Source organism: Pan paniscus, chromosome 3, assembly GCF_029289425.2.
Source record: "Pan paniscus chromosome 3, NHGRI_mPanPan1-v2.0_pri, whole genome shotgun sequence".
Taxonomy (NCBI): domain Eukaryota; kingdom Metazoa; phylum Chordata; class Mammalia; order Primates; family Hominidae; genus Pan; species Pan paniscus.
Genome location: NC_073252.2, coordinates 40,668,969 through 40,696,912, shown reverse-complemented (window position 1 = coordinate 40,696,912; position 27,944 = coordinate 40,668,969). Strand labels below are relative to the sequence as shown.

The following is a 27,944-nucleotide window of genomic DNA, read 5'->3' as shown; positions in this document are numbered from 1 at the left end:
AAATCCTGGGCTGTCAGGAAAGGCCACCTCAGCCCCTGGCCTGTCAGCAATGGCTCAGTGGCCTTGGGCTGTTGTTGGATCTTTCTGCATCTCTGAATCTCGAGAATAATAATAATACCTGTGTAAACCATGCACTGGGTTGTGTGATATGTCACATAAAATAGTAGAAGGAGAAATAGAATGATGAGGGCCAGGCACGGTGGCTCACGCCTGTAATCCCAGCACTTTGGGAGGCCAAGGCAGGCGGATCACCTGAAGTCAGGAGTTCGAGACCAGCCTGGCCAACATGGTGAAACCCTGTCTCTACTAAAAATACAAAAATTAGCCAGGCATGGTGTCAGGTGCCTGTAATCCCAGCTACTTGGGAGGCTGGGGCAGGAGAATCGCTTGAACTTGGGAGCGGAGGTTGCAGTGAGCCGAGATTGTGCCACTGCACTCCAGCCTGGGTGACAGAGCGAGAATCCGTCTCAAAAAAAAAAAAAAAAAGAAAGAAAAGAAAAAGAGAATCATCGCCCTCCCCCAACACCCATTATGTTCCTCTCAGGGAAGCAAGGCAAGAAAGGAGAGAGGAAGAGAGGGAAAAAAGAGAAAAAGGGAGGCCCGGATGAGGCGTTAGGAGGCGGGTCAGCTCACTGTGATAGAGGGCAAGACGAGAAATGTTGTGAAAGCAAAAGGAGCTGACAGGCAGGGCTAGGGGGCGGGGAGGCCCTGTCGCCACGCCCCGGGCAGGCAGATAAAACGGTCATTTATGGTACCCACCCTAACAGATTAGTCAGTCAGACCCAGGAGGAGTGAGGTCAATTGCCCTTTAGTCCCAGGACTAACCGGAAGCTTCTGCAACAGGAGGACATTGAAAATAAGATGGAACCCATCCACATAAGGTAGGAGACCAAAAAATGACAACAACCCTTCTCACATTTTAAAACTGTCAAGAACTGCTCTGTGCCATTTTCTAGGCTCCTGGAGCTGGAGAGCTGTCAGTTCTTGGAAATAACTTCTGTGTTTCTAGACATTTGTACTTTATAGATGAGGAGACGGGCTCAGGGAGGTTAAGTTACTCCCTCAAGGTCACACAGCTGGAGTGTAGAAAACACATGATCTCAATTCTAGGTTCAGTTTTGTTTTGCTTTGTTTTGTTTCCACCCCAGCAGACATTTTAAAGGTAGGAAATGCAAAATTCTGAGCACTCTCTTGGGGATTGGAGGAGTGGGTGGGGACAGAGAATGGGTTATCTTATTTGCCTATCCTGCCTGTGGGTGTGATTCTGCAACCAAAGCCAATTCTGGCTTCTTCTCTAGACGGTCTTGGTCTCTTTTTAGCGAGTGGGCTTGACTGTAGCTAAGTAATTCTGCTTTTTCATGTCTTAGACTGTCCCACTCAATCCTCCAGTAGCCGATGAGTGCGTGCTGCTTGCATGGGCCCAAGACTCTAGCAATCTCTATAGGTAGTTTCTGTAAAACCAGGCAGATAGATCATCCCTGGGCACCCTCTCTTTATCTCATTAACCCTGGTGGTACCAGGAGGCACCTGACATTCTAATAGTTTGGTGCCAGCAAGTTTCTGTTATCCTTCAGTTGTAATTGTTAACTTGAATGGAATGCAAAACTTCTGGTTTGGAGCAGAGTTGGGTCTTAACTGTGAATAACTTGAAGGATATGGAAAATGGGAAGTACCTTTGGTTATTGTGGAGGATGGTTTATGAGCACTTTTTGAGTTGCATTTTCTCTGATAAATAGGAATATGTGGTCAATGTGGAGATGCTACTGCGTCTACATATTCGCCGGTGAACTCCACCCTTTATTAACTCTTGCCTTTGACAGTTTTTCAGCTCAGCAAGCCAAGACTTGTTTGAGGATTAGAACAATGAGCTTATCGTTATGCCACCTTTAAAAAAATCGCTCTAACGCTTCCAGCGTCAAGGTTTATTTCTATGAGCCTTTCCGGCAACTCTGCCCCCACCACCTGAAAGTTTGACATTGCTTTCCCCCTTAAGGGGAAGTGTGGAAATAGAGCCTGCTTGTTCATTTTCATTATTGTACATTACATGATATCTTTTCGACCATTATATTGTGTTCCCTCAGTGGTGTTTGCTCTGAGGGTGGGACACAAGCCTGTTTAGTGTCTCGTAAAACATTTACCAAAAGCACTGAGCCATGGTTTTTGAAGGGCATTCCGTTGCCAGAGTGTGGGAGGAGAGAGCAAGCAGGGAAAGAGAGCGCCAGGTGCTTAGCAGGTACGTGCTTCCTACTTTAGTAAATTCATATTAAAAATTTCAAATTGCATATGATTTGGGTTCCCTTCTGCGGAAGGGGCAGGGATGGTGAGGGGAAGACGGGGGCAAAAGGGATTTCTTTGCAAACTCTATTTTTCAGTGGCTCGGAGTCCTCGGATAATTGTAATCTTTAGCTTCCATCAAATGCTGTTTTTGGTTTTGCTAGAGGGACGTGTGTGTAATGGAGAGTAAGTGGAAAACCTACTTGTGCTTGAGATTTTACAGTGGGCTGAATCAGAATCCTTTAGCAAAGAGTTCAGAACCAGGTGCTGTGTTTCTAGGAGGCAATGTGTAACCTTGCGATTTGCACTTCTGTGAGCTCGGGAATTCATTCCATTTAAAGGTTTTGCTAAATGGTGGTTCTGGTTTCATGAAAATACTTTTAAACTTTTTCCCCCCACCCCACCCCCAATTCTGTTAAATTTAGACAAGATAACAGCAAATTAAAGGTCAGGTTAGGCTGGGTGCGGTGGCTCACACCTGTAACCTCAGCACTTTGGAAGGCCGAGGTGGGTGGATCACTTGAGGTCAGGAGTTCGAGACGAGCCTGGCCAACAAGGTGAAACCCCGTCTCTACCAAAAATACAAAAATTAGCCGGGCATGGTGGTGTGCGCCGGTAGTCCCAGCTACTCAGGAGGCTGAGGCAGGAGAATCGCTTGAACCCCGGAGGCGGAGGTTGCAGTGAGCCAAGATTGTGCCACTGCACTCCAGCCTGGGTGACAAGAGCGAAACTCCGTCTCCAAAAAAGAAAAAGAAAAAAAAGTCAGTTTAAAACGGCCTCTTATCCTCAAATCTGTGTTTTTGAAACAGACGAGCTTGAGACCGACTTTTTCTATACTGGTCATGGTTTAGGAGAAACTAATGAATAAATACTTCTTGGGAATACTAAGTCTTTATAATCTAGCTTTTTTGGGTGGGTAGAAAATATAATAAAGCTACAGCCTTAATCAAATGTTTATGTATGATCAATTGTAATAATGATATGCCACACACAGATAGCAGTAACTGTGTTATTAATAGTTAAAACTCAAACAGTTATAGGAAAATCTAGGAAAAAAATAGTTCCAACAGATTTCTACAATTGCCAGTTCTTGGGGAAAAGTGTTGCAGTATAAAATGGGCAATATAACAAGGGTGTGGGATCTTTGGCCTGTACAAGGACAGTACTAAGTTGAAGAGCTCACCAATTATGAAAGAACATGATTTGGGTATATTTTTGCCCAATGACGCTTGCAGTAAGAAGCCAAGGGTTTTTTCTTCTGAGAAGTGGCCAGTCATTTGAAAACGGCTGGAAGAAATGATTGTTTCAAAATTGGAAGACATTTCCTCCACAGGACAAACTTCGCTGTGGCTTTGTATATTCAGGCAAATAGGAAGAAATCTAACAATTGTAGAGGTTAAAGACCTTGAGTTCCCTGGAAGCATGGCAGGTTTAATATCTTTTTATATGCATATCGGAAAATTGAGTTTAGCAGAAAGTCATTTCACTACTCTGACCACTGCAAGTTTATGTAACTTTTGACAAGTGGATTAATGTTTTCTTATGTCTCTTTTAAGATTTTGATACTTACTGTATCTAATTGCCTGTTACACAGGTGCACTTAGATTGCTTGAGTCTATCAAGTAGGGAAAGAGAGCCATACCATGTGAATCCAAAATAGAAACCCTGACCAGTGAAATAATTCATGCATTAAAAGCACACTTTTTCTTTTCTTTTCTTTCCTTTTTTTTCTTTTCTTTCTTTCTTTTTTTTTTTTTTTTTTGAGATGAAGTCTCACTCTGTCACTCAGGCTGGAGTGCAGTGGCACTATCTCGGCTCACTGCAACCTCTGCCTCCGGGGTTCAAGTGATTCTCCCACCTCAGCCTCCCAAGTAGCTGGGATTACTGGCAGCCACCATCATCTCCAGCTAATTTTTGTATTTTTGTAGAGACAGGGTTTCACCATTTTGGCCAAGCTGGTCTTGAACTCCTGACCTCAAGTGATCCACTCGCCTCGGCCTCCCAAAGTGCTGGGATTACAGGCGTAAGCCACCGCACCCAGCCTTTTTTTTTTTTTTTGAGATGGAGTTTCGTTCTGTCACCCAGGCTGGAATGCAGTGGCGCAATCTCGGCTCTCTGCAACCTCCACCTCCCAGGTTCAAGAGATTCTCCTGCCTCAGCCTCCCAAGTAGCTGGGATTACAGGCGCCCACCATCATGCCCGGCTAATTTTTTGTATTTTTAGTAGAGAAGGGGTTTCATTATGTTGGCCAGACTGGTCTTGAACTCCTGACCTCAGGTGATCCACCTGCCTTGGCCTCCCAAAGTGTTGGGATTAGAGGTGTGAGCCACCGCGCCTGGCAATACCACACTTTCTAAAGTAGATTGAGCCTGTGTTGAGTCTGAAATTTTATCAAAGGAACAGAAAGACTCTGGGGAAAAATCTAAAAACAAACCATTTCTAGACACTTGTCATTCCTTGTTTCCCTTTATTTCACTAGGAAAATCCATATTCGGTACAATCTTTTTGTTTAGTTTTTCTTTTTTCTTTTCTTTTCTTTTCTTTTCTTTTTTTTTTTTTTTTTTGAGACAGAGTCTTACTCTGTCCCCCAGGCTGGAGTGCAGTGGCACAATCTTGGCTCACTGTAACCTGTGCCTCCCAGGTTCAGGCGATTCTCCTGCCTCAGCCTCCCCAGTAGCTGGGGCTATAGGCGCCTGCCACCACGCCCGGCTAATTTTTGTATTTTTAGTAGAGATGGGGTTTCACCATCTCCTGACCTCAACTGATCTGCCCACCTCGGCCTCCCGAAGTGCTGAGATTACAGGCTTGAGCCCCTGTGCCCAGCCCGATTTAGTATTTCCATGAGGAATTGTAAGAAACTAAGATCAACAAAGGCTACGTTGGATCCTCCTGTTAGGGGTTCTTATGGTTTCATGATAGTTTATTGACAGATCTAGTCATGCATCACATTAAGTCCTGAATAACTTGGCCAACGTTTCTGGCATTTTAAACTCTGCTGCTATTAAATGTGATATGATAATAATGCTTCTATGTCAGGTTGGCTGTATTAGGCATATAATTGAGTAACGTCTCTACAAGGGTTCTTGTTTGTTATCTGCTCCTTCCATCCTTTAGACTACAAGTTCTTCTTGATTTGTAAAATGTCATGAGGCTGAAATTTCTGGGGACAATAATAGGACCCAAATGAAAAGGCATTTCACAACATGCCATAATGCCTAAGAGGCAGGCCTGCTGTCTTTTCTGAACAGAGCTGTATGGCTTTGTTAAGGAACAGGTAGGTGACAACCTTTCAAGGTGATTCTGGCGGCTGTGCCAGAAAAGTCACATGCGTAGGAGCTCGGAGTCAGAACTACACGGGCAACTTGGAGGAACCTTCAGACACTTGGGCCATATGTGGCTGGTTTTGCTTTTTGCAGGATGAAGTAAAAACTGAATGTGTATAGGTTAGCCCAGTGATAATGAAAAATCCTTCAGTTGTCTAGCAACTCAAGATCTTAAGTAAGGCAATAAAACAGCCCTCACAGCAGCCAAAATTAATGCCATAAATTCTATTAGTACCTCACTCAGTGCCTGTTGACTCTTTGTATTTTTCAGTAGAGACAGGGTTTCATCATGTTGGCCAGTCTGGTCTCAAACCCCTGACCTCAAATGATCCACCCGTCTCAGCCTCCCAAAGTGTTGGGATTACAGGTGTGAGCCATCGTGCCCGCCCCCCTATTGACTCTTAGTTTAGACATCTTTCAATAACATTTCTGGTTTCTCAGTGCATAATAAATCACGACTCTTTCTTTTCTCCTTTCTACTTGGCTGATGACCATTCAAGCAAGCATTCACACATGGACTCATTCATTCAGTCAGTACTTACTAATGGCTCACTCTGGGATAGGGTCTCATCTCACAGTTCTTGAATGTCACCTCTTCAAGGTGACCTTCCCAGGTCCCCTAAAGGAGGTTCTCTAATTTTGCTCTGAAAATACACATTGTATTTGTTTTATGCTTGCCTCTTTTGCTAAAATATTAAGTTCCCTTAGGTCATGGATCACAAGTGTCTAACTTGCTACTGTATCTCTAGCTCTTAGCATATCCCACGCGTTCAAAAATATGTACCAGATATATGAATAAATGAATGAAAGGAAACAAATGAGAAGGACAGGGATGATTACAGGCAGGCACACAACGGTGAGAAATAGGGCTTATAACAAAGGGGTAAAACTGCTGCCATCCAATCCAGAAGCAATGGTCCCCAAAGCTATTGCCCCATCTCAGCTGAGCTCTACCATGTAAGTTTCTTTACTTTTTTTTTTTTTGAGATGGAGTTTCACTCTTGTTGCCCAGGCTGGAGTGCAATGGCGCTATCTTGGCTAATTGCAGCCTCCGCCTCCTAGGTTCAAGCAGTTCTCCTTCCTCAGCCTCCTAAGTAGCTGGGATTACAGGCGTGTGCCATCATGCCTGGCTAATTTTGTATTTTTAGTAGAGACAGGGTTTTACCATGTTGGTCAAGCTGGTCTTGAACTCCTGACCTCAAGTGACCCACCCCCCCCCCCCCCCCCCCAGCCTCCCAAAGTGCTGGGATTACAGGCGTGAGCCACTGCACCTGGCCAGTTTCTTTACTTTTTTTTTTTTTGAGACGGAGTCTCACTCTGTCGCCCAGGCTGGAGTGCAGTGGCGCAATCTCCGCTCACTGCAAGCTCCGCCTCCCGGGCTCACACCATTCTGCCTCAGCCTCCGCAGTAGCTGGGACTACAGGCGCCCGCCACCACGCCTGGAGAATTTTTTTTTTTTTCTATTTTTAGTGGAGACGGGGTTTCACCGTGTTGGCCAGGATGGTCTCAATCTCCTGACCTCGTGATCCACCTGCCTTGGCCTCCCAAAGTGCTGGGATTACAGGCGTAAGCCACCGCGCCCGGCCCAGTTTCTTTACTTTTTAAAAATTTTATAGAGACAGGGTCTCACTATGTTGCCCAGACTGGTCTCAAATTCCTGGGCTCAAGTAATTCTCCCACCTAGACCACCCAAACTGTTGGGATTAAAGGCATGAGCCAATACAGGTCACCAACATGTAAATTTCTATGGATAACCTTGGTTCACCAAGAAGAATGTGCTTTGGAGCCTCTGTTTAAAATGATAGTGAGGGTACAAATCATTTTAGAAATATTTTTACCCAAGAAAGTAATAGTGTGTTTGCTTACATGAGTAAATTCAGTTATTTGGAAAATATCCTATACAAGTGATGTCTACAATTATGAAGCACCAGTGAATGAATTTATCATTCAGAGAAAATATTAAATCAAATAACTACTTTGAAAAAAATATATTATTATTTATTTATTTATTTATTTTTTTGAGATGGAGGCTCACTCTGTTGCCCAGGCTGGAGTGCAGTGGCACAATCTCAGCTCACTACAACCTCAGCTTCCCAGATTCAAGCAATTCTCCTGCTTCAGCCTCCCAAGTAGCTGGGCTACAGGCACGCGCCACCACACCTGGCTAATTTTTGTATTTTTAGTAGAGACAGGGTTTCACCATGTTGGCCAGGCTGGTCTCGAACTCCTGACCTCAGGTGATCCGCCCACCTTGGCCTACCAAAGTGCTGGGATTACAGGTGTGAGCCACTGCGCCTGGCCGAAAACATATTATTTTAAATATTCATTGAAGTGTATAACATAAAGGCAGTAAACTGCATGACTGTTAAGTACACAGCTTGATGAATTTTTACATGTGTATGTACCTGTGGAACCACCACCCAGATTAAGGCACAAAATATTTTCAGCATCTCAGTATCGTCGTGCCTCTCCTCCCATTATCCCCTCAACCCAAGGTAACCACCATTCTGACTTGTATCACCATAGATTACCTTTGGCTATTCTTACTTCATTAAGATGGAATCAGACAGTATGTACTCTTTTGTATCTGGCCTCTCACTCAACCCTTTATCGGTGACGCTCATCCACATAGTTTCATGTAGTTATAATTTATCCTGTTGTTGCTGCGTAGTATTCCTTTGTAAGAACAGACCACAACGCAGAGCATTTTCAGGAATTAAAAACATGACTATATGAGCTGAAAATCATTCCCTATCTGTGCCAGCTCTTTAAAGTTAAGTGATATCTTAAGGTGGGATGGAAATATTATGACCTGAAAGGGTGGAAGGAAAGAAGTCTGTTTCTGGGAGTGTATTTGCTAAGTGCTCTATGTTGGCTGTTTAACTGCAGTAATTACCCTAGAAGGTGACTGCTGCTGTTTTGTACATGAGGAAACTAAGCATCAGAAAAGTTTTATGACTTTACAGTGAGGCTGAACAAAACGTGAAAATTGTTAGTTACACCAGAGGGCAGTCCCGTCCTGGCAAAGACAATGCCAGAACGCTGTTGAGGCTCCGCCACCTCCGATTCCTGAGGCTCAGCTTTTATGTACTGCAGACTTTTCTTTTCTTTTTGAGATGGGGTTTCGCTCTTGTTGCCCAGGCTGGGGTGCAGTGGGGTGATCTCGGCTCACCGCAACCTCCGCCTCCCGGGTTGAAGCTATTCTCCTGCCTCAGCCTCCCAAGTAGCTGGGATTACAGGCATGCGCCACCACGCCTGGCTAATTTGCAGACTTTTCTATCTTCTGTTGGAGAGCTGGCCAGCCATCCGACTTTTTTACTTAGGTCATTTTGTCTCTTTTTCCCTTCAAATTTGTTTTGTTTTAAAAATAAGACTTGCTCTGGACTTTTTTTTTGAGATGGAGTCTCACTCTGTCGCCCAGGCTGGAGTGAAGTGGCGCGATCTCGGGTCACTGCAACCTCGGCCTCCCAGGTTCAAGTAATTCCTTGCCTCAGCCTCCCAAGTAGCTGGGATTACAGGTGCACGCCACCACGCCCGGCTAATTTTTGTATTTTTAGTAGAGACGGGGTTTCACCATGTTGGCCAGGATGGTCTCGATCTCTTGACTTCATGATCCATCCGCCTCGGCCTCCCAAAGTGTTGGGATTACAGGCGTGAGCCACCGCGCCCAGCCTTAACTCTGGAATTTTAAATTTTTGCTTATGAATACTTGTTATTTTCAGACACACATGGTATTAATATATTCAAAAACTTTGATTTAGCAATTTTTGAATTTTTTTTAAGATCAGGTTTTAGTGTGTATACATAAGGAAATATTTAATCATCATAAGAAAGTTAGGTGAATTTCAAGTGAGAATTACTGAGAAGTTTCCTGGGAGTCAATAATCATGTATTTTAAAGTGGAGTTTATGGACGTGCTTAAGGCCAGGTGTAGTGGCTTATGCCTGTAATCCCAGCACTTTGGAAGGCGGAGACTGGCAGATCACCTGAGGTTAGGAGTTCGAGACCAGCCTGGCCAACATGGTGAAACCGTGTCTCTACTAAAAATACAAAAATTTGTCAGATGTGGTGGCGCATGCCTTTGATCCCAGCTACTCGGGAGGCAGAGTCAGGAGAATTGCTTGAACCCGGGAGCTGGAGGTTGCAGCAAGCCAAGATCGCACCACTGCACTCCAGCCTGGGCGACAGAGCAGAATCTGTGTTTTTGGTAGAGATGGGGTTTCGCCATGTTGGCCAGGCTGGTCTCGAACTTTTGACCCCAAGTGATTCGCCTGCCACAGCCTCCCAAAGTGCTGGGATTATAGGCATGAGCCACCACGCCTGACCAAGATTTTTTTGAAGGAAAATTGGAGAGAGGCATTCAAGCCACTGCTTGTTTGGCTCCATCTGAATCATTCTTTTCCTCCAATAAAGAGCAAAGTATTTAGGTCACATAAGAAGTAGAATCAACTGGTTTCTAGCACCCAAGGTAGGTACAAATGTCCCTGGCACTCAGGATGGTCTCAGAGACACTGAGTCAGCCAGAAGGTAACTTGGAAGCCAGTTGAGTACAAAAGCCATTGCCACAAGGTTGACCTCATGCTGGTCTTGTCCTGTGTAACAGAATGAAAGAGCCAGTCAACAGCGGAGCCCTCTGCCCTTCCCAGTGCAGTGGCTTTCTCTGTATAGAACTTTTACCTTTTCCACAAAGATTCCAACCATGGGTGTTTATTGTTGGGATTAATTGAGATAATATGCAGTATATTAAAGTATCTGGCACATCATGGGTGTCTAGGAGATCTCAGTTTGCCTTCCCTTTGAACAGGATTCCTTGGAGGGAAATTTGCATACATGAACGGAACTGGACTCTTACTTAATAGTGAATTCAAGACATTGAACATTGTTCCAGGTGGCATTTTTTTCCCTTGAGGATTGTGAAACATTTAAATTAGCCATTGTTTAAGTAAGCACTGTTGCTGTCAATCACAAATGCAAACCTGGACTTGGAGTAGAAACAAAACAAAGACTTTTATTCTGCTTTTCCAATAAAATGGCTTCTTACTATAAAGTCATAATAAATACCTACTGTTTCATTTTTTAGTAAGAGTATTAGAGCAATTTGTCTGTACCATCACTGCTGTTGTTTGATAGTAGATAGGTCAGAGAAAGATCGTATAATGTAGGTTACAGCTCACTGCCCACCCAACCCCCAATGAAGATTGACTTGTCATATGATAAGGGCTCTATTTGCTGCATAAAATGACAAGTAAGTTTTTTTGTTTTTTGTTTTGTTTTGTTTTGTTTTTGTTGAGACAGACTCTCGCTCTGTCGCCCAGGCTGCAGTGGTGTGGTCTCAGCTCACTGCAACCTCTGCCTCCTGGGTTCAAGTGATTCTCCTGTCTCAGCCTTCTGAGTAGCTGGAGACTACAGGCGCACACCACCATAACCAGCTATTTTTTTTGTGTATTTTTAGTAGAGATGGGGTTTCACTATGTTGGCTAGGCTAGTCTCGAACTCCTGACCTCGTGATCTACCCGCCTCGGCCTCCCAAAGTGCTGGGATTACAGGTGTGAGCCACCGCGTCCAGCCAAAAATATATATGTTTTTAAATTCTAGGAAATAACGTTGATTTGGATATAGAAAAATTAAATACCAGGGAATGCTGGCTTATAAATTTTAGTCCAGCATCTTTTTTTTTTTTACACTTTTTTTTTTTTTTAGATGAAGTCTTACTGTGTCACCCAGGCTGGAGTGCGATGGCATAATCTCGCCTCACTGGGTTCAAGTGATTCCCCAGCCTCAGCTTCCCAAGTAGCTGGGAACACAGGCACATACCACCATGCCTGGCTAATTTGTGTGTTTTTAGTAGAGACGGGGTTTCACCATATTGGCCAGGCTGGTCTTGAACTCCTGGCCTCAAGTGATCAGCCACCCATCTCAGCCTCCCAAAGTGCTGGGATTACAGACGTGAGCCACCGTGCCCAGCCTGTTTTTTTTCTTTTTAGACACAAGATCTTGCTTTGTCACCCAGTCTGGAATGCAGTGGTGCAATTACAGCCACTGTGGCCTCAAACTCCTGGCCTCAAGCAATTCTCTTACCTCAGCCTCCTGAGCAGCTGGGACTACAGGCATGTGCCACCGTGCCTAACTGATAGCCCAGCATCTTTTAAAGATAAAAATCTTTATCTTTGCCTAAAGGAAAATTAAGGAATCTTGTGCTTATTCTGAAAAACAAAATACAAACAACAATTTTTTGTCTTCAGAGGTTGGCAGTCCTTGGTCCTCCCCAAGTACTTCTTTGGTAAAGAATCTGCCACTGGCAGATAACTCACAAATGACTTATATCTAGGCCCTACAAAAACCATGACCAAAATAAGGAATGTGAATAGAAGGTGGACAAATTAAATGGTGATAATTTTTGGTGGGTGGGACTTTCAGCACAAATAAGTAATCCAATATTCTTTTAATTTAATTTCTATTAACAAGGCCTTATCATAGAAGCTGAGGTGGGGAGGGAAGTAGAAATAAACAGTCTAATTCACAAAAGAAAAATACTGGTTTACAACCTCACAAATAACCTGCAAATTAAAACAACAATGAGGGTCGGGCGCAGTGACTCAAGCCTGTAATCCCAGCACTTTAGAGGGCCGAGGCGGGTGGATCACTTGAGGTCAGGAGTTCGAGATCAGCCTGGCCAGCATGGTGAAACCCCATTTCTACTAAAAATACAAAAAGATTAGTCAGGTGTGGTGGCGGGCGCCTGTAATCCCAGCTACTGGGAAGGCTGAGGCAGGAGAATTTCTTGAACCTGGGAGGTGGAGGTTTCAGTGAGCTGAGATTGCACTACTGCACTCTAGACTGGGTGACACAGCAAGACTCCATCTCAAAAAAAAAAAAAAAAGAAGGAAACAACAGAGAGATACCATTTCCCTTCCATGAAAGACCCCAGCTTACTCATACATGCCTGGTGGCCACACAAATAGGTATGCCTTATTCAGAAAACAGCATGTCAATGTATGTCAAGAACCTTAAAGATGCTTAACTCAGTATCCCTACTAATACTGTTCCAAAGAAAGAATGCAAAATAGAAAACCATCCCTGAAGAATCTGAGCACTCTAATTCCCACCCATAATGAGAGGGTATACCATTTCCTTAAAAAAATGTTTTTTTCACTTTTTTTTCCAAGACGGGGGTCTCACTATGTTGCCCAGGCTGGCCTTGAACTCCTGAATTCAAGAGATCCTCCCACCTCAGCCTCCCAAAGTGCTGGGATTACAGGTGTGAGCCACCATGCCCAGCCTAATTTCATTGTTAATTTTGCTTATTTCCGTGTCCTCTTTTGCGTCCCTATTGTCTTTAATATGAAATCTCTGGCCATACCTCTGTGTGTGTGTATGTATGTATATATGTATCTGTGTGTGTATATGTCTGTGTGTGTGTGTAATATATTTACATATATTCTTCTCTCCCCCCCTTAGGCTCTTCCATGCTTTCCATGAGTTTCTTATATAATGAGAAGCAGCATATAATACATATTATTTCTAAAAATAACTGAAGTAATTAAAAGCCTTCTGCTGGCAAATCTACAAGGCAATGACAGTAAACACTGTCCAAGGTGAGGGGCAGCAGTGAGGGGTAACCACAGTCACTGTCTCTGCTGCCCTTCACCTTCACCTTTTTGACCTTCCAGTGGACACCGCTAGTAGCACTTCTCAAACTGGCATCCTCTGAATCTTTTCAGAACGTCCAGGACTGGCATTGCTGGTACCCACTCCTCCTCTTTCACTCTTGTCCTCCCTTAGAGGTAAACCTGCAAATCACCTCTCATGAATAATCCCCTCATCCATGATGTGAAGTACACCTTCTCTTCCCAATGCCCACCACCTACTAATGGCCATCAGCACCTCCAAAAGCATCTACCCAGCCTCCTTCCACCTTGAGGCCACCTTGTCAGGAGAGTCCTTTGCCTAATGCAGACTCATCATACTCCTATGACAGTTTTTCTTTCTTCTCAGTTTTAGGTTCTGATTTCATGTCTTTGTAGTGCTTGTTTCAAAGACAGGAAGTGAAGGAGGAGGGAAGATAGAAATGTCAGACTTTAGTCACTGTTTCTGAGTCTGTGATGTAACACTGTCCTCTGTCTGTCCAGGCTTAACAAATTCAACTGTTTTCTTTTTCCATTCTTTTTTTTTTTTTTTTTTTTGTACAGACAGGGTTGTACAATGTTACACTCTGTTGACGTGGATGGTCTTGAACTCCTAGCCTCAAGCAATCATCCTGCCTTGGCCTCCCAAAGTGCTGGGATCGTAGGCATGAGCCACCACGCCCAGCCGTCTTTTTTTTCGGACAGGGTTTTGCTCTCTCAACCCAGGCTGGAGTACAGCAATATGATTACTGCTCACTGCAGCCTCAACCTCCTGGGCTCAAGTGATCTTCCTGCCTCAACCTCCTGAATAGCTGGAGCTACAGGTGCATGTCACCACACCTGGCTGACTTTTAAATTTTTTTGTAAAGATGGCGTTTCCCCATGTTGCCCGGGCTGGTCTTGAACTCCTGGGCTCAAGCAATCTTCCTGCCTCAGCTTCCCAAAATGCTGGGATTACAGGCCTGAGCCACTGCACCCAGCAAATTCAACTGTTCTCAAGTTCTGTGTCGTTGAAGTCTTACTGATTCACGAGCACTCATTGGCCTCTCTTCCTCACCTCTTCTCACCCCTCCCTACCAGAGAGATGGGAAAAACACTGTCTTAGCTGGGGAAACATTTCTCAGCAGCATTCAGGGAGTTCAGTCCACTTCCTCCTTCATGCTTGACTTCCCTTCAATTCAGACCAGGCTGTATTCATCAAATGACGTTCCGGACTCCATTTTTTGAACAGAATAACAAGGACACATCAAACAAATTTGCTGTGGGAAATGTGTCAACATGAAAACAATATAACAGGTGATTTGTCCAATGTGACATACCCACCCTTCTCATCCAAGAAGTGAGGCAGTCCAACCTGCTTTAGACATATGTCAGAAACAGTTACAAAATGCTCAAGCTTGGCCTCTGTAAATTCATTCTATTGAGCTGACTGGCCTGTATGGAGGTTCTAGACCATGTTAATGTTCAAGTCTACATGGATGGAAACCTTCAAGCAGGCCAAGCAGGAGACAGGTGGAAGAAGATGTGTGCATTTGAGGGCCTCGCTGTGGGGCTTGTGGTGGTGTTGAGTGGGTAATTAATGTCAGCATCAGAAAGGGAATTCTGCCTCTGGAGAAGAAGAACTAAAAGACTGAAAATAGGGTCACTATTTTCTGAGTTTCTGAGCTTTATTTCACTCTTATCTGAGCATCTGTTGACTCTTGAGAAAAGTTGATCACACATTTCTAATAGTGTATTAAAGTGTATTGGAAGCTTCTGCTCACCATTGCAATGGAAAAGGCATTAGTTAGATTAGCTTCTCCACCAGAGTGGGTGCAGCATTTCTAAGACTTACTGATCTAACTCTGCCCCAAATCTCTCATTCTTCTGTCCAGGAGCTACCCTGTGAACGCAGACCTGTGTTGTCCAATATGGTAGCCCATAGCTGCATGCAGTGCAGTTATTTAAATTTGTTTAAAATTAAATGAAATAATTCCTTGTTTGCACTACACACATGCCAAGGACTTCGTGGCACATGCGTATCAGTGGCTTTTGTATTAGATGGTGCAGACGCAGAGTGTTTCCATCATTACAGAAAGCTCTGTTGGATGGCACTGGCCTAGATGCTTGTTTTCAGCATCTGACTATGTGAAGTATGGGCTGTGTATCTCTCCACCCTCTGAGGTTAGAACTGTGAGCAGCAGAACCTAAATGGGTTTTGTATACCAATCCTCTTTCTGCTTTCCACATCTTCTTTGTCATCCAACTTTTTTTATCATCCAAATTTTATTACAACCTTTGTCTTCATGTTTCTCCATAAGGTATGATGCTACATTGCAAGGATCAAGTTGAAGTTTAGATTATGCTTAAATTAAAACTGCGACTGTTTTCCTATGTTTTATTTTACTCGTCACGATAAATGAAGCCAGCAGCTGCTCTTCTATGCAGCATTTGGACTCTGAGTTAAAACTTCAGTCACCCGGGATCGCTTGTTTTATATTGCTGTTTTTTTTTTTTAACATTGAGGAACTTAATGAAGAACATAATCATTGCCAGTGGCCAGTTTAAATATTGACTTGCAGATATTTTTTCAAAACTTAGAATTTGAAATTCAGAAACAAGTGAAACCTGAGTAAGAGACGTGATAGAAAACCAAAGAATGTCACGACCATGGTCAGTGTTTTCTGTGATAGATTTGTTACTGAAAAAATTGTGGTTAAAGGAACATCTGGTAAGTCAATCAGGTTTTAAATGTATTGAGAAAGCATAAGAAAAGTTGCTAAATCATTTTTTTAAATGACTTAAACTACCTTCTAATTCATTTGGTAAAATTCAGAAGTTTATGTACTATGTTGTTATCCCTGCAAGGCTATACCTATGACCAATTCATTAAGTACAAAATTAACGCAAGTTGTTTAGGGTCAAGTAGATGAAACTTGTTGGTTTTATATATATATATATTTGGAGATAGGGTCTTGCTTTATCACCCAGGCACAGTCATGGCTCACTGCAGCCTCGACCTCCTGGGCTCAGGTGATTCTCCTGCCTCAGCCTCCTGAATAGCTGGGACTATAGGTACATACCACCACACCCAGCTAATGTTTGTATTTTTTGTAGAGATGGGGTTTCACCTTGTTGCCCAGGCTGGTCTCGACTCCTGGATTCAAGCATTTCGCCCATCTCGGCCTCCCGAAGTGCTGGGATTACAGGCATGAGCCGCTGAGTCCAGCCCCTTTTTTTTTTTTTTTTGGGACGAAGTCTGGCCCTTGTCGCCCAGGCTGGAGTGCAGTGGCACGATCTCGGCTCACTGCAACCTCCACCTCCAGGGTTCAAGTGATTCTCCTGCCTCAGCCTCCTAAGTAGCTGGGATTACAGGCATGCACCACCACACCCGGCTAATTTTGTATTTTTAGTAGAACGGGATTTCACTCTGTTGGTGAGGCTGGTCTCAAACTCCTGGCCTCAGGTGATCCACCCGCCTCGGCCTCCCACAGTGTTGGGATTACAGGCGTGAGCCACTGCACCCGGCCTATTTTTTAATGTCACAACCAGATATGTTAGAATTGTTTAAGCACAGCTAGTAGCTTTGGGATACCCCAAATACAAAGGTGTTTTAGGGATTTATGTTATCTTTATGCTAAAAAAAGTTTATAGAGGGTTATAATTATATTATTATGGATCTTGCAAAAGAGCGGCATTAAGCACACATTTATTGAATGAATGACTGAGTGAATGAGTGAGTGAATACTCTATAATATGATTAACCCAATGGTTCTAAGACCTGCAATTGTGACCTGTGTTTATCTAATTTATTCCAAGGAGTCATAGAACTTAATTTTTTAAATTCTAATAACAGGCTGAGCGCGGTGCCTCACGCCTGTTGTCCCAGCACTTTGGGAGGCTGAGGCAGCAGGATCATGAGGTCAGGAGTTCAAGACAAGCCTGGCCAACACGGTGAAACCCCATCTCTACTAAAAATAAAAAGATTAGCTGGACGTGGTAGTGTGTGTCTGTAATCCCAGCTACTCAGGAGGCTGAGGCAGGCGAATCACTTGAACCCGGAAGGCGGAGGTTGCAGTGAGCTGAGATCGTGCCATTGCACTCCAGCCTGGGCGACAGAGCAAGACTCCATCTCAAAATAAACAAATAAATAAAATAAAACAAAATTCTAATAACAAATTGAAATTAGATTTACCTTAATTTTACAAAAGAAAATCTACATCCTAACCTACTTTTAATGAAATAGGGGTGCTATTACATCAATCACAGAATGTTATTTCAAAACCTTAAGAGAACTTTGACTAGCCCTCTGAGTTTTGCAGTCTTCATGTAAGTATGTACTAATTGGTTTTGTTTTTTAAAAATTACAAACATATTGAAGTTTAGAGGGAATAAAATACAAATTCCAATATACCCATCACACAGATTTCTTAGTTATTAAGGTTTTGCTACATTGTGCCATCTATCACTCCCCTTTCCATTCAGCTAAGTCTTCTTTTATTTATTTATTTATTTTTGAGATGGAGTTTCACTCTTGTTGCCCAGGCTGGAGTGCAATGGTGCGATCTTGGCTCACCGCAACCTCTGCCTCCCAGGTTCAAGCCATTCTCCCACCTCAGCCTCCCAAGTAGCTGGGATTACAGGCATGTGCCACCATGCCCGGCTAATTTTGTATTTTTAGTAGAGACGGGGTTGCTCCGTGTTGGTCAGGCTGTAACACCTCCAGTTTATAAAGGCACCAAATCACAGTCACATTTATACATTGTGTTAGAAGTGAAAACTTGTATTTTCAGACACTATGTATAAATGCCTTATACCTTCTTGCAATCAAAAGCTAGTACATCGTACATCAATTGTCATACTTAACAATTTTTTTTTTTTTTTTTGAGATGGAGTCTCTTTCTGTTGCCCAGGCTGGAGTGCAATGGCGCAATATTGGCTCACTGCAACCTCCACCTTCTGGGTGGATTCTCGTTCCTTAGCCTCCCAAGTAGTTGGGACTTCAGACAAGCACCACCATGCCAGGCTAATTTTTGTCTTTTTAGTAGAGACGGGTTTCCCCATGTTGGCCAGGCTGGTCTCAACCTCCTGACCTCAGGTGATCCCCCCGCAGGGATTACAGGCGTGAGCCACCATGCCTGGCCAAGGCCAATACTTAACAATTTTTAATAGAATGCTGTAGTATAATTTGCTTTTCAAGAATTCCCAAGAGGAATTCCTAAATTTACCAGTAATATAAGTATCTTCAGGAAAGGGAATTTAAAGAAGCATCAATTTTAGGTAACCAGTATTCTGGGGTGTGCATTACTGGAAGGCTCACCTCTGGTTATATGGCCCAAACCAATTGTGTATTCATCAAACTAAGCAGAACCAGCTTGTTCAGTGAAGTACGATCATTTTAAAAATGGGCATTAGAATTTTGAAGTTGGTCTGCTAACAGCGCTCAACATTTGTCTCTGCTTTCTGGAATTAGATAAACATATATATATATATATAAAACAAGCACTTACATTTTATTTGCAAAATAAAGGAGGCTTACTTTGGTTTTGGTTTTGTTTTTGAGATAGAGTCTTGCTCTGTCGTCCAGGCTGGAGGACAGTGGTGTGATCATGGCCCCCTGAAACCTTGACCTGCCAGGCTCCCAGGCTCAAGTGATCCTCCTGCCTCAGCCTTCCAAGTAGCTGGAACCATAGACATGTGCCACCACACCTGACTAATTTTTTTTTTTTTAATTTTCTGTAGAGACAGGGTCTCCCTATGTTGCCCAGGCTGGTTTTGAACTCCTGGGTTCAAGCTATCCTTCTGCCTCAGCCTCCTAAAGTAGTGGGACTGCAAGCAAGAGCCAGTGTGCCTGGCCAGGGAGGCTTACTTTGAATTTATAAGTATTTCTCTGGGTTTTGCTAGTTTTTATTTTTATTTATTTATTTAAAAATTTTTTAAAAATTATTTTATTTGAGATAGGATCTCACCCTGTTGCCCAGGCTGCAGTGCAGCCTTGACTTCCTGGACTCAAGCCATCCTCCATCCTCAGCCTCCCGAGTAGCTGGAACTACAGACCACACACTACCACGCTCAACTAATTTTTAATTTTTTGAAGAGAAGGGGGTCCCACTATGTTGCCCAGGCTGGTCTCGAACTTCTGGGCTCAAGCGACCCTCCACCTTGGCCTCTCAAAGTGCTGGGATTACAGGCTTGAGCCACCATGCCCGGCCCTTTGCTTGTTTTTAAATAGTCATATATTTGTACACATGGCAGGATATTAGAAGGATATGAACTGAAAGTACTTTGGATTTTGTCAAAAGCAGGAAAAAAGTAAAGCCAGAAGTAAAGACACACCGAAGTGAGGGACCATCTTTGTAGTGGAGAGGGGTCGAACTTGGGAGTTAAGGCCAGCTGGGATTCAGATCTTGCTGTGCCATTTAATTGCTGTACCTTGTCTTGGGCAAATTCTTTAACAGCTCCATTTTTCCCTTTCTTTCTTTCTTTCTTTCTTTCTTTCTTTCTTTCTTTCTTTCTTTCTTTCTTTCTTTCTTTCTTTTTTTTTTTTTTTTGAGATGGAGTTTTGCTCTTGTTGCCTGGGCTAGAGTGCAGTGGCGTGATCTTGGCTCACTGCAACCTCCGCCTCCCAGGTTCAAGTGATTCTCCTGCCTCAGCCTCCTGAGTAGCTGGGATTATAGGGCATGTGCCACCACGCCTGGCTAATTTTTGTATTTTTAGTAGAGATGGGGTTTCACCATGTTGGTCAGGCTAGTCTCAAACTCCTGACCTCAGGTGATCCACCCACCTTTGCCTCCCAAAGTGCTGGGATTACAGACGTGAGCCACTGTGCCTGGACATTTTTCTGTTTCTTATGCTAAAAGCAGGAATGGTGCTACTTTCCAATCCAGGGTGGCTGTAAAGATTAGAGATTATGTATGTAATGTGCTTAGTACAGCCTGACACACTGTAAACTTCGAACAGTGATCGCTGTGGTTGTCTGCTGGTAGAGAGGAAACAGAGTAGCCTAGGTAGCCATTTTGGTTGGTAGCTGTTTTGGTTATAGCCAAAATTGGCTGAACAATTGCAATGGTTGGATAAAGAGTTTATATGAATGTCTGCATAGACAAGTGATTTTTTTTTTTTCCAGCCTTGGCTACACATTAGACTCACCTGGCTGGGGTGGTGGTAGAGGGTGCGTTTAAAAACTATTGCGGCCCAGGACCCTACAAAGATTCTAGGTTTTTCTCTCTTTGTGTGTGTGTGTGTGTGTGTGTGTGTGTTTAAGTTCTCCAGCCAAGATACAGAATAGTTTAGACCAAGTGACAGTTTGGAAGCTATCACTCCTGCTGGTAGCCTTGCCTTGATTTGTGAGTGAGCCACTGCATAACCCACATAACACAGGTGCTGATCTTATTCAACCCTAGTCAAAAAGTCTTATGGATTTTCCACAGTTTCCTGTACAAGTTGCCTCCTTGTGGGTTTTGTTCTTTACTCTTGTCTCTTCTCTCTGCCTTTTTTCTCAGAGGAAAGCAGGAGAAGGCAGATGAAATAAAAGGGAATAGAAAGATGGGGATGATCAGTTGTTTCTTAGTCCTTTGAGCCATCTCAGTTAACACTGTCAGGACATTAGGCACAGACAAGAGATCGACAGGCAAGAGAGCTTTTCAGGGCAGCATGTAAGCGGCAATCAGCTATAATCAGTGAAAAAGGTTCTCTCCACGAATGTGAGGGTATTCTGTTAGCTTTTACTACAGAGGAAAGAGAGAGAGAGCGCGCACAATGTGACCACTTTTCAGAAGTTATAAATAAGGAACCTCCAGGAGGAGCCTTCTTTGATTACAATGTGCTTTGTCAATTTTCAGTCTGAATGCTAGCATGCCTCTTCAAAGAAATGTTAGATTAGCACCACTCTTCTGTTATCCCAAAAACTCTGTAGAAATTATTAAATGTCCTTTTCAGTACAGGGAACGAGTCATAAACTAAACTTTTTTTTTTTTCTTTTTTGAGATGAAATTTCACTCTTGTCACCCAGGCTGGAGTGCAGTGGTGTGATCTTGGCTCGCTGCAACCTCCACCTCATGGGTTCAAGAGATTCCTCTGCATCTGCCTCCCAAGTAGCTGGGACCACAGGCACCTGCCACCACACCTGGCTAATTTTTGTATTTTTAACAGAGATGGGGTTTCACCATGTTGGCCAAGCTGTTCTCCAACTCCTGGCCTCAAGTGATCCACCTGCCTCAGGCTCCCAAGGGGATTACAGATGTGAGCCACCATGCCTGGCTGAGTAAAATTTTAGGGAACAAATTGAGGAGGGAAAATGGCAACTTTTCATGAGACCTGGAAAAATAGATGGGAAGAACGGATCAGTTGAGATTTCTATGGGACCTCGGTCATCCCATCCCCATAGTAATATATACCAAGGAAGAGCCAGGGTGAGGCCCTTTGTTAATTCAGAACTTTTGGCTGCAAGTAATAGAAACCTAATCCAAAATAGTTTAAGGGCTGGGCATGGTGGGGCGTGCCTGTAGTCCCAGCTGCTCAGGAGGCTGAGGCAGGAGGATCGCTTGAGCTGGGGAATTCAAGACTAGCCTAGGCAACTTAGTGAGACTCCCATCTCTAAAAATAAAGAAAATTTTAAAAATAGCTTAAGGAATCAATCGACAAATGAATGCATCAGATTATATTTATACATATATATTTACCTAACTGGAAATTCCAAAGCATGCAGCATGACATGCTTTGGTCATCAGGACTGTTTTTCTCTATATGTTTTCTGTGTTGGTTTTATTTTCTACCATTCCTGAGGAAAACCTATAGCAGTCTTATCTGCAGGATGAGAAATTCCCCCAAAGGACTCTGATTCACCCTCATGGTACCACACCTGTACCTGTCCCTGGCTTCTGGGGCTTGGAGGGGTCTGTTATTGGTAGACTTGGGAAGGTGAGTGCACAGGAGAAAGCACATATGGGCTACACCTGAGAGCCCTCTCCTCGATGCGGTGCTTTGTTGATCTCTGATTTAGGAATCTCCACATCCTACCCCACAGACTCAGTTGCCCCCAAAGCTGAATGACACCTTGTTCCTTGCCCTCCCACAGATTACTGACTCTCCGGATTATCTCTGTACAGCTGAGCCACTCATTAAGTGGTAGATTTAGCAAGATATTGCTCTGAGGACACTAAGTATTTGACTTGTCTCTACTGACAAACTTTATCATTTCTTGTTTTCACCAAGGGGAAGCCATTTCTAAATATCTAGTCCTAGAAATTAGCATAGAAGTGCAGGAAAGGTCTGATCAGAAGGGACTCATGTTAACATTATCTCACTGCTTTATTTCAAGAGTAAGAAAACCTCTGAAGCAGTGACTGGGGAGGTGGGGGATAAATGCAACATGCCATTCTGCCGTGTATTATAATTATTGAGAACTTGTTTTGTCTTTTCGAGTCATCTGTAAACTTGTTGTAAGTTCAATTTTGTGTCTCTGTTACCCGGTATCACATAAAAGGGGGTCAATAAATATGTGTCCATTGAAGGAAGAATCAAGGATTTCTGACCATTGTTCTTTGGCAAAGTTAGAATTATCAGTTGAAATTCACAATATTAACCCTAAGACATCAACATTAGTTTGTTATACAATAAATTTATTATAATTAATATCCTTTATTTTTGAGACAGGGTCTCACTCTGTTGCCCAGGCTGGAGTGCAGTGGTGCGATCTTGGCTCACTGCAACCTCTGCCTCCCGGGTTCAAGCAACTCTCGTGCCTCAACCTCTGGAGTAGCTGGGATTACAGGCATGCATCCCCATGCCCATCTAATTTTTTTTTTTTTTTTTTTTTTGAGACAGGGTCTCACTCTGTCACCCAGGCTGGAGTGCAGTGCCAGCCACTGCAACCTCCGCCTCCCAGGTTCAAGCAGTTCTCCTGCCTCAGCCTCCCAAGTAGCTGGGATTACATGTGCCCACCACCATGCCTGGCTAATTTTTGTACGTTTGGTAGAGACAGGGTTTCACCATGTTGGCCAGGCTGGTCTTGAACTCCTGACCTCAGGTGATCTGTCTGCCTTGGCCTCCCAAAGTGCTGTGATTACAGGTGTGAGCCACTGCGCCAGGCCAAAACATATAAATTTTATTTTCTGCACTCCTAGGGCTCTTTGTGAAGAAAGAATTTCACATTCTTTGAGCACTTACCGTGTGCCAGGTGTTCTGTGGACACATTGTCTTACTGAAGTCTTGCATCCACCCCAGAATGCCTTCTTCCTCTTTCTCAACCATGAAGAGAATTAATCCCTCCTGCCTCCTTAATGCCCCCTGTCATGGCCTTTATCACACTGCCTTGGAATCTGTTTGCATTTCTATATCTCCTACTACACTATGAGTTTTTCAATGACAGTCTACATGTGTCATTCAGGTTGTAACCTCGGCACCCAGCTCATAGGGAGAATCCTATAAATATATCTTAAAATTGGGTATTATGTGATCTTCATTTGACAAAGTTGACATCGTAGGCTTGCCTGGGGTTCCTAAGTGGAAAGTGACAGGGCTAGTTTTTGAGCTTCTCTGTGCCACACTCCAAAGCCTGTTTTCTTTCTGTCTTCTTTGCTTAATGTTTGCTTTGTTTAGCTTGGTTGCTTGGGAATATTGGAAAGCAACATTGAGATAATGAGGGTGATGGAGGAGGGGAAACGGAAGGGGAAGATGCAGGGGAGTTGCTGCCTGCTGAGGCTGGGAAGGGAGGCTAATTATGCATTGCTCAGTTAAGCAATGCTCCAGCCCCCTGATTCCCATCCTCATCACACTGCACACTCGTGTGTGCGCGTACACACACACACACCATCAGAGACAGGTCATGATGGGAGTGCTGAGTGAACAGGGACCAGGGAAGCATTTTCTTGGAAAGCTATTCACTGTGAGAACAAAGAGCTGGGACACAAAGCCAGGCAGCCATTGGGACATAAAAATTGTGTCATAAGGAAACTTCTCTGTAAGATAATTCTGCATGGTGAGGTTTTTAGTGATAAGGTTCTAGTCTGAAGTGAAATTAGTGGAGAACATGGAACATGGACATCATGGCATCCACAGGTGCATGCCTGAGCTTTGTTCCTTGGAAACAATGATCGGAACAGGAGAGGTGTCACGGGAGCCTTTGAAATGTGCCCTTCTGAAGTGGAGGGTAATAAGTGGCAGCATCTGCCATACTTCTCCCACTCTCGCAAAGTGTGACTTCATTATTTTTTTCTTTTCTTTACTTTTTTTTGGACACAGGGTCTCGCTCTGTCACCCAGGCTGGAGTGCAGTGGCACAATCACTGCAGCCTCAACCTCGGGGGCTCAAGTGATTCTCCCACCTCAGCCTCCGAAGTAGCTGGGACTACAGGCGCATGCCCCCAGGCCTGGCTATGTTTTTGTATTTTTCATAGAGATGAGGTTTCGCCATGTTGCCCAGGCTGGTCTCGAACTCCTGAGCTCAAGTGATCTGCCTATCTCTGCCTCCCAAAGTGCTGGGATTACAGGTGTGAGCCACCGTGCCTAGCCTTTTTTTTTTTTTTTTTTTCCTTCAGGTTCAGGTTTTAAACCAGAACCTTTATGGCATGACTAATCACTGAAATTCATAAGATAAGCTGGATGTTGCAATAGCTGCCTTCTTGGGTTTACGTGTTGTTCTTTCACAGAATCCATGCCTGAATCTGCAGTGTGCAATTTTTAGGCGCCCCATATGATCAGTCCTGGTGGTGTTTCAACTTTTAGCCTTGATACTTCAGTTACACTTTCTCTTGCGCTTGGCAATGTAGCCACATTTGCCACAGGTTGACTTCTGAAGGTGGTAGGCTTCAGAGCCACAGCGGTGGCACATCGTGTGCATCTTATTGCGATGCTTTCCAGACGATGACGTTCCCTTTGTCATTTGGCTTCTGCAGCTGAGACCAAAGAGTGTGTGTAGCTTTAGAGAAATGTCTGTTCAGACTCTTTACCTATCTTTAAGTTGGGTTATTTGTCTTATTCATTATTGAGTTGTAGGAGTTCTTTATATATTCTAGATACAAGGCTATTATCAAATATACATCTGCAAATATTTTCTCTCATTTTGTAAGTTGTCTTTCCTTTCTTAATGGTGTCCTTTGAGAAATAAAGCTTCCCATTTTGACAAAGGACAATTTCATTATTTTTTCTTTTATTGCTGTGTTTATCATATTTGAAAGGTATCATATCTAAAAGGCTGCTGCCTACCTGAGCTAAGGTCATGAAGATTTATACCCATGTTTTCTTCCAAGAGTTTTACAGTTTTAGCTCTTATGAGGTGGTTGATCTATAATGATTTAATTTTTGTATATGATATGAATTAGGGGTCCAACTCTATTCTTTTGCATTGTGGATATCCAGTTATTAAAGCATAATTTCTTCAAAAGACTATTCCCATCAAATAGTCTTGGCACCCTTGTCCGGAATCGATTGACCACAGATACATGTTTTGGGTTTTTTCCCTGAACTCTCATTTCGAATCTATTGTCCTATGGCCATCCTTATGCCAGTACCACGCTGCCCACCCTCCCCGCACTTTATGGTTTTCCCCTAAGATTTCTGCACCCTATACACTGTCTCGTTTACTGTAGCTTTGTAGTAAATTTTGAAACCTGGAAGGGTGAGTCCTTGAGCTTTGTTCTTCTTTTTCAAGTTTGTTTTGGCTATTCTGGGCCCCTTGAATTTCTATAGGAATTTTAGGATCCATTTATCAATTTTTTTCCCAGAAACTAGCTGAGATTTTGATGGGAATATTGTGTTGACTCTGTAGATCAGATCGAGGAGTATTGTCATTTTAGCAGCATTCAGTCTTCTATTCATGAACAAGCAGTGTCTTTCCATTTATTTAGATTTTTTTTTCTCTCTTTTTCTTTTTGAGACAGAGTCTCACTTGTCAGGCTGGAGTGCAGTGGCGCGATCTCTCCTCACTGCAACCTCCGCCTCCCGGGTTCAAGTGATTCTTATGTCTCGGCCAGGTGCCACCACGCCCGGCTAATTTTTGTATTTTTAATAGATGGCCTAGATCTTTGATTTCTTTGAACAATGTTTTGTAGTTTTAACACTTGTATTATTTTTGATGCTATTGTAGATGAAATTGCTTTGTTAATTTTATATTTTAGTTTGTTCATTGCTAGTAGATAGAAATTTATAATTAATTTTTCTATATTGCTTTTATGTCCTGCAACCTTGTTGAACTTGATTATTAGTTCTAATAATTTTTTAATGGATTCCTTAGGTTTTTTACATGTAATTGACTACGTCATCTATGAACAGAGTTTTATTTCTTCCTTTCCCATATGGATCCCCTTTCTTTCTTTTTTTTTCTTTTTTCTTTTTTTCTATTTATCCTGGCTAGAAACAAGTACAATGTTGCAGATAGAAGTTGAGAGAGTGCAAATCCTTGTTGCTATTCTTCATGGGGAGAGCATTCAGTCTTTTTCACATTAAGTGTATTAGTCATGGGTTTTTTGTAGATGTTATTTATCAGATTGAAGAAGTTCCCTTCTGCTTTAATATGTTGTGTTTTAGTTATGAAGGGTTGGTGCATTGTATCAAATGCTTTTCTGGCAGCTATTCAGATTACTGTGTATAGTTTTTGTCTTTTGCTGATATGGTGTATTGCACTGATTGATTTTCATCTGTTAAGCTATCTTGCATTTCTGGGTTAAATCAGACTTGGTCATGTCGCTGAATTCAGTTTATTAGTATTTAGTTGTGTATTTTTAAAAAGTCCATATGCATAAGACATATTGATTTGTCATTTTCTGATATCTTTGTCTGTATTTTCTATGCATGTAATACTGGCCTCAATGGGAAGTGTTCTAGTCCCTTCTATTTTTTGGAAGAATTTGTGAAGGATTGGTGGTAATTAGACTTTAAAACATTTGATAGAATCCTCCAGAGAAGTCATCTGTTCTTGGGCTTTTCTTTGTGGAAAATTTTTATGTTACAAATTCAGCGTATTTACTTATAAGTCTATTCAGATATTCTATTTCTTCTTGAGTCTATTTTGGCCCTTTGCATCTTTCTAGGAATTTCTCCTCTACATGTAGGTTATCTAATTTGCTGGCATATAATTGTTCATAGTATTTCTTTGCTATCCTTTTCATTTCTAGAAGGTCAGTAGTGTTGTCACTTCTCTTATCCCTGAGTTTAGTAAGTTGAGTCTTTTCATTTCTTTGTCATTCTAGCTAGTGGTTTGTCAATGTTGTTGCTCTTTTCAAAGAACCAACTTTTGTTTTGTTTTTATAGTCTGTATTTGCTTTATTCCTACCTAAATCATTATTATTTCCTTCCTTAATCTGTTTCAGATTTATTTTGCCCTTCTTTTTTCTGGCTTCTTAAACTGAAAGCTTAGATTGTTTACTGTATTTTAACTGTTATCTCCATTCCCCCAAGCTCCATTTTACAGGACAGTTTGTGAGTATGAGTGACCAATGCTGAAACAGTCAGGACATGCAAACTTTCTCCTTTAGGGACAGAGTTACAGGGAAACTGAATACATGAGGGGGGCATACAGAGTACAGTTGACACAGCTCTTTCATTATGGTGCAGTCCATATAGCATTGTGATTCTGGGGCAAAAACTTGGGCTCTGGGGTTTGGGAACCTGGATATGAATTCTACATCTGCCACCTAAGAGTTGTGAGACTTTGAACACTTACTTAATCTTTGTAAGCCTCAGTCTCCACATCTGCAAAATAGCAGAAAGATAATTAGTACCTCATAGGATTGTTGTGAGGATTAAAT

General features: G+C 42.8%; 2 protein-coding genes across 14 annotated transcripts in view; one reads left to right on the top strand and one right to left on the bottom strand.

Moving 5' to 3' along the window:
• The window catches only part of RBM47 (RNA binding motif protein 47), a 206,833-nt gene that overhangs the window by 115,199 nt on the left and 63,690 nt on the right, over nucleotides 1–27,944 (top strand). The window lies entirely within an intron of this gene.
• On the bottom strand, nucleotides 22,363–25,213 carry LOC117979950 (large ribosomal subunit protein eL37-like). The gene is given in 1 exon segment (XM_055111296.2): nucleotides 22,363–25,213. A coding segment is annotated over 1 exon segment (306 nt). The 5' UTR covers nucleotides 25,082–25,213; the 3' UTR covers nucleotides 22,363–24,775.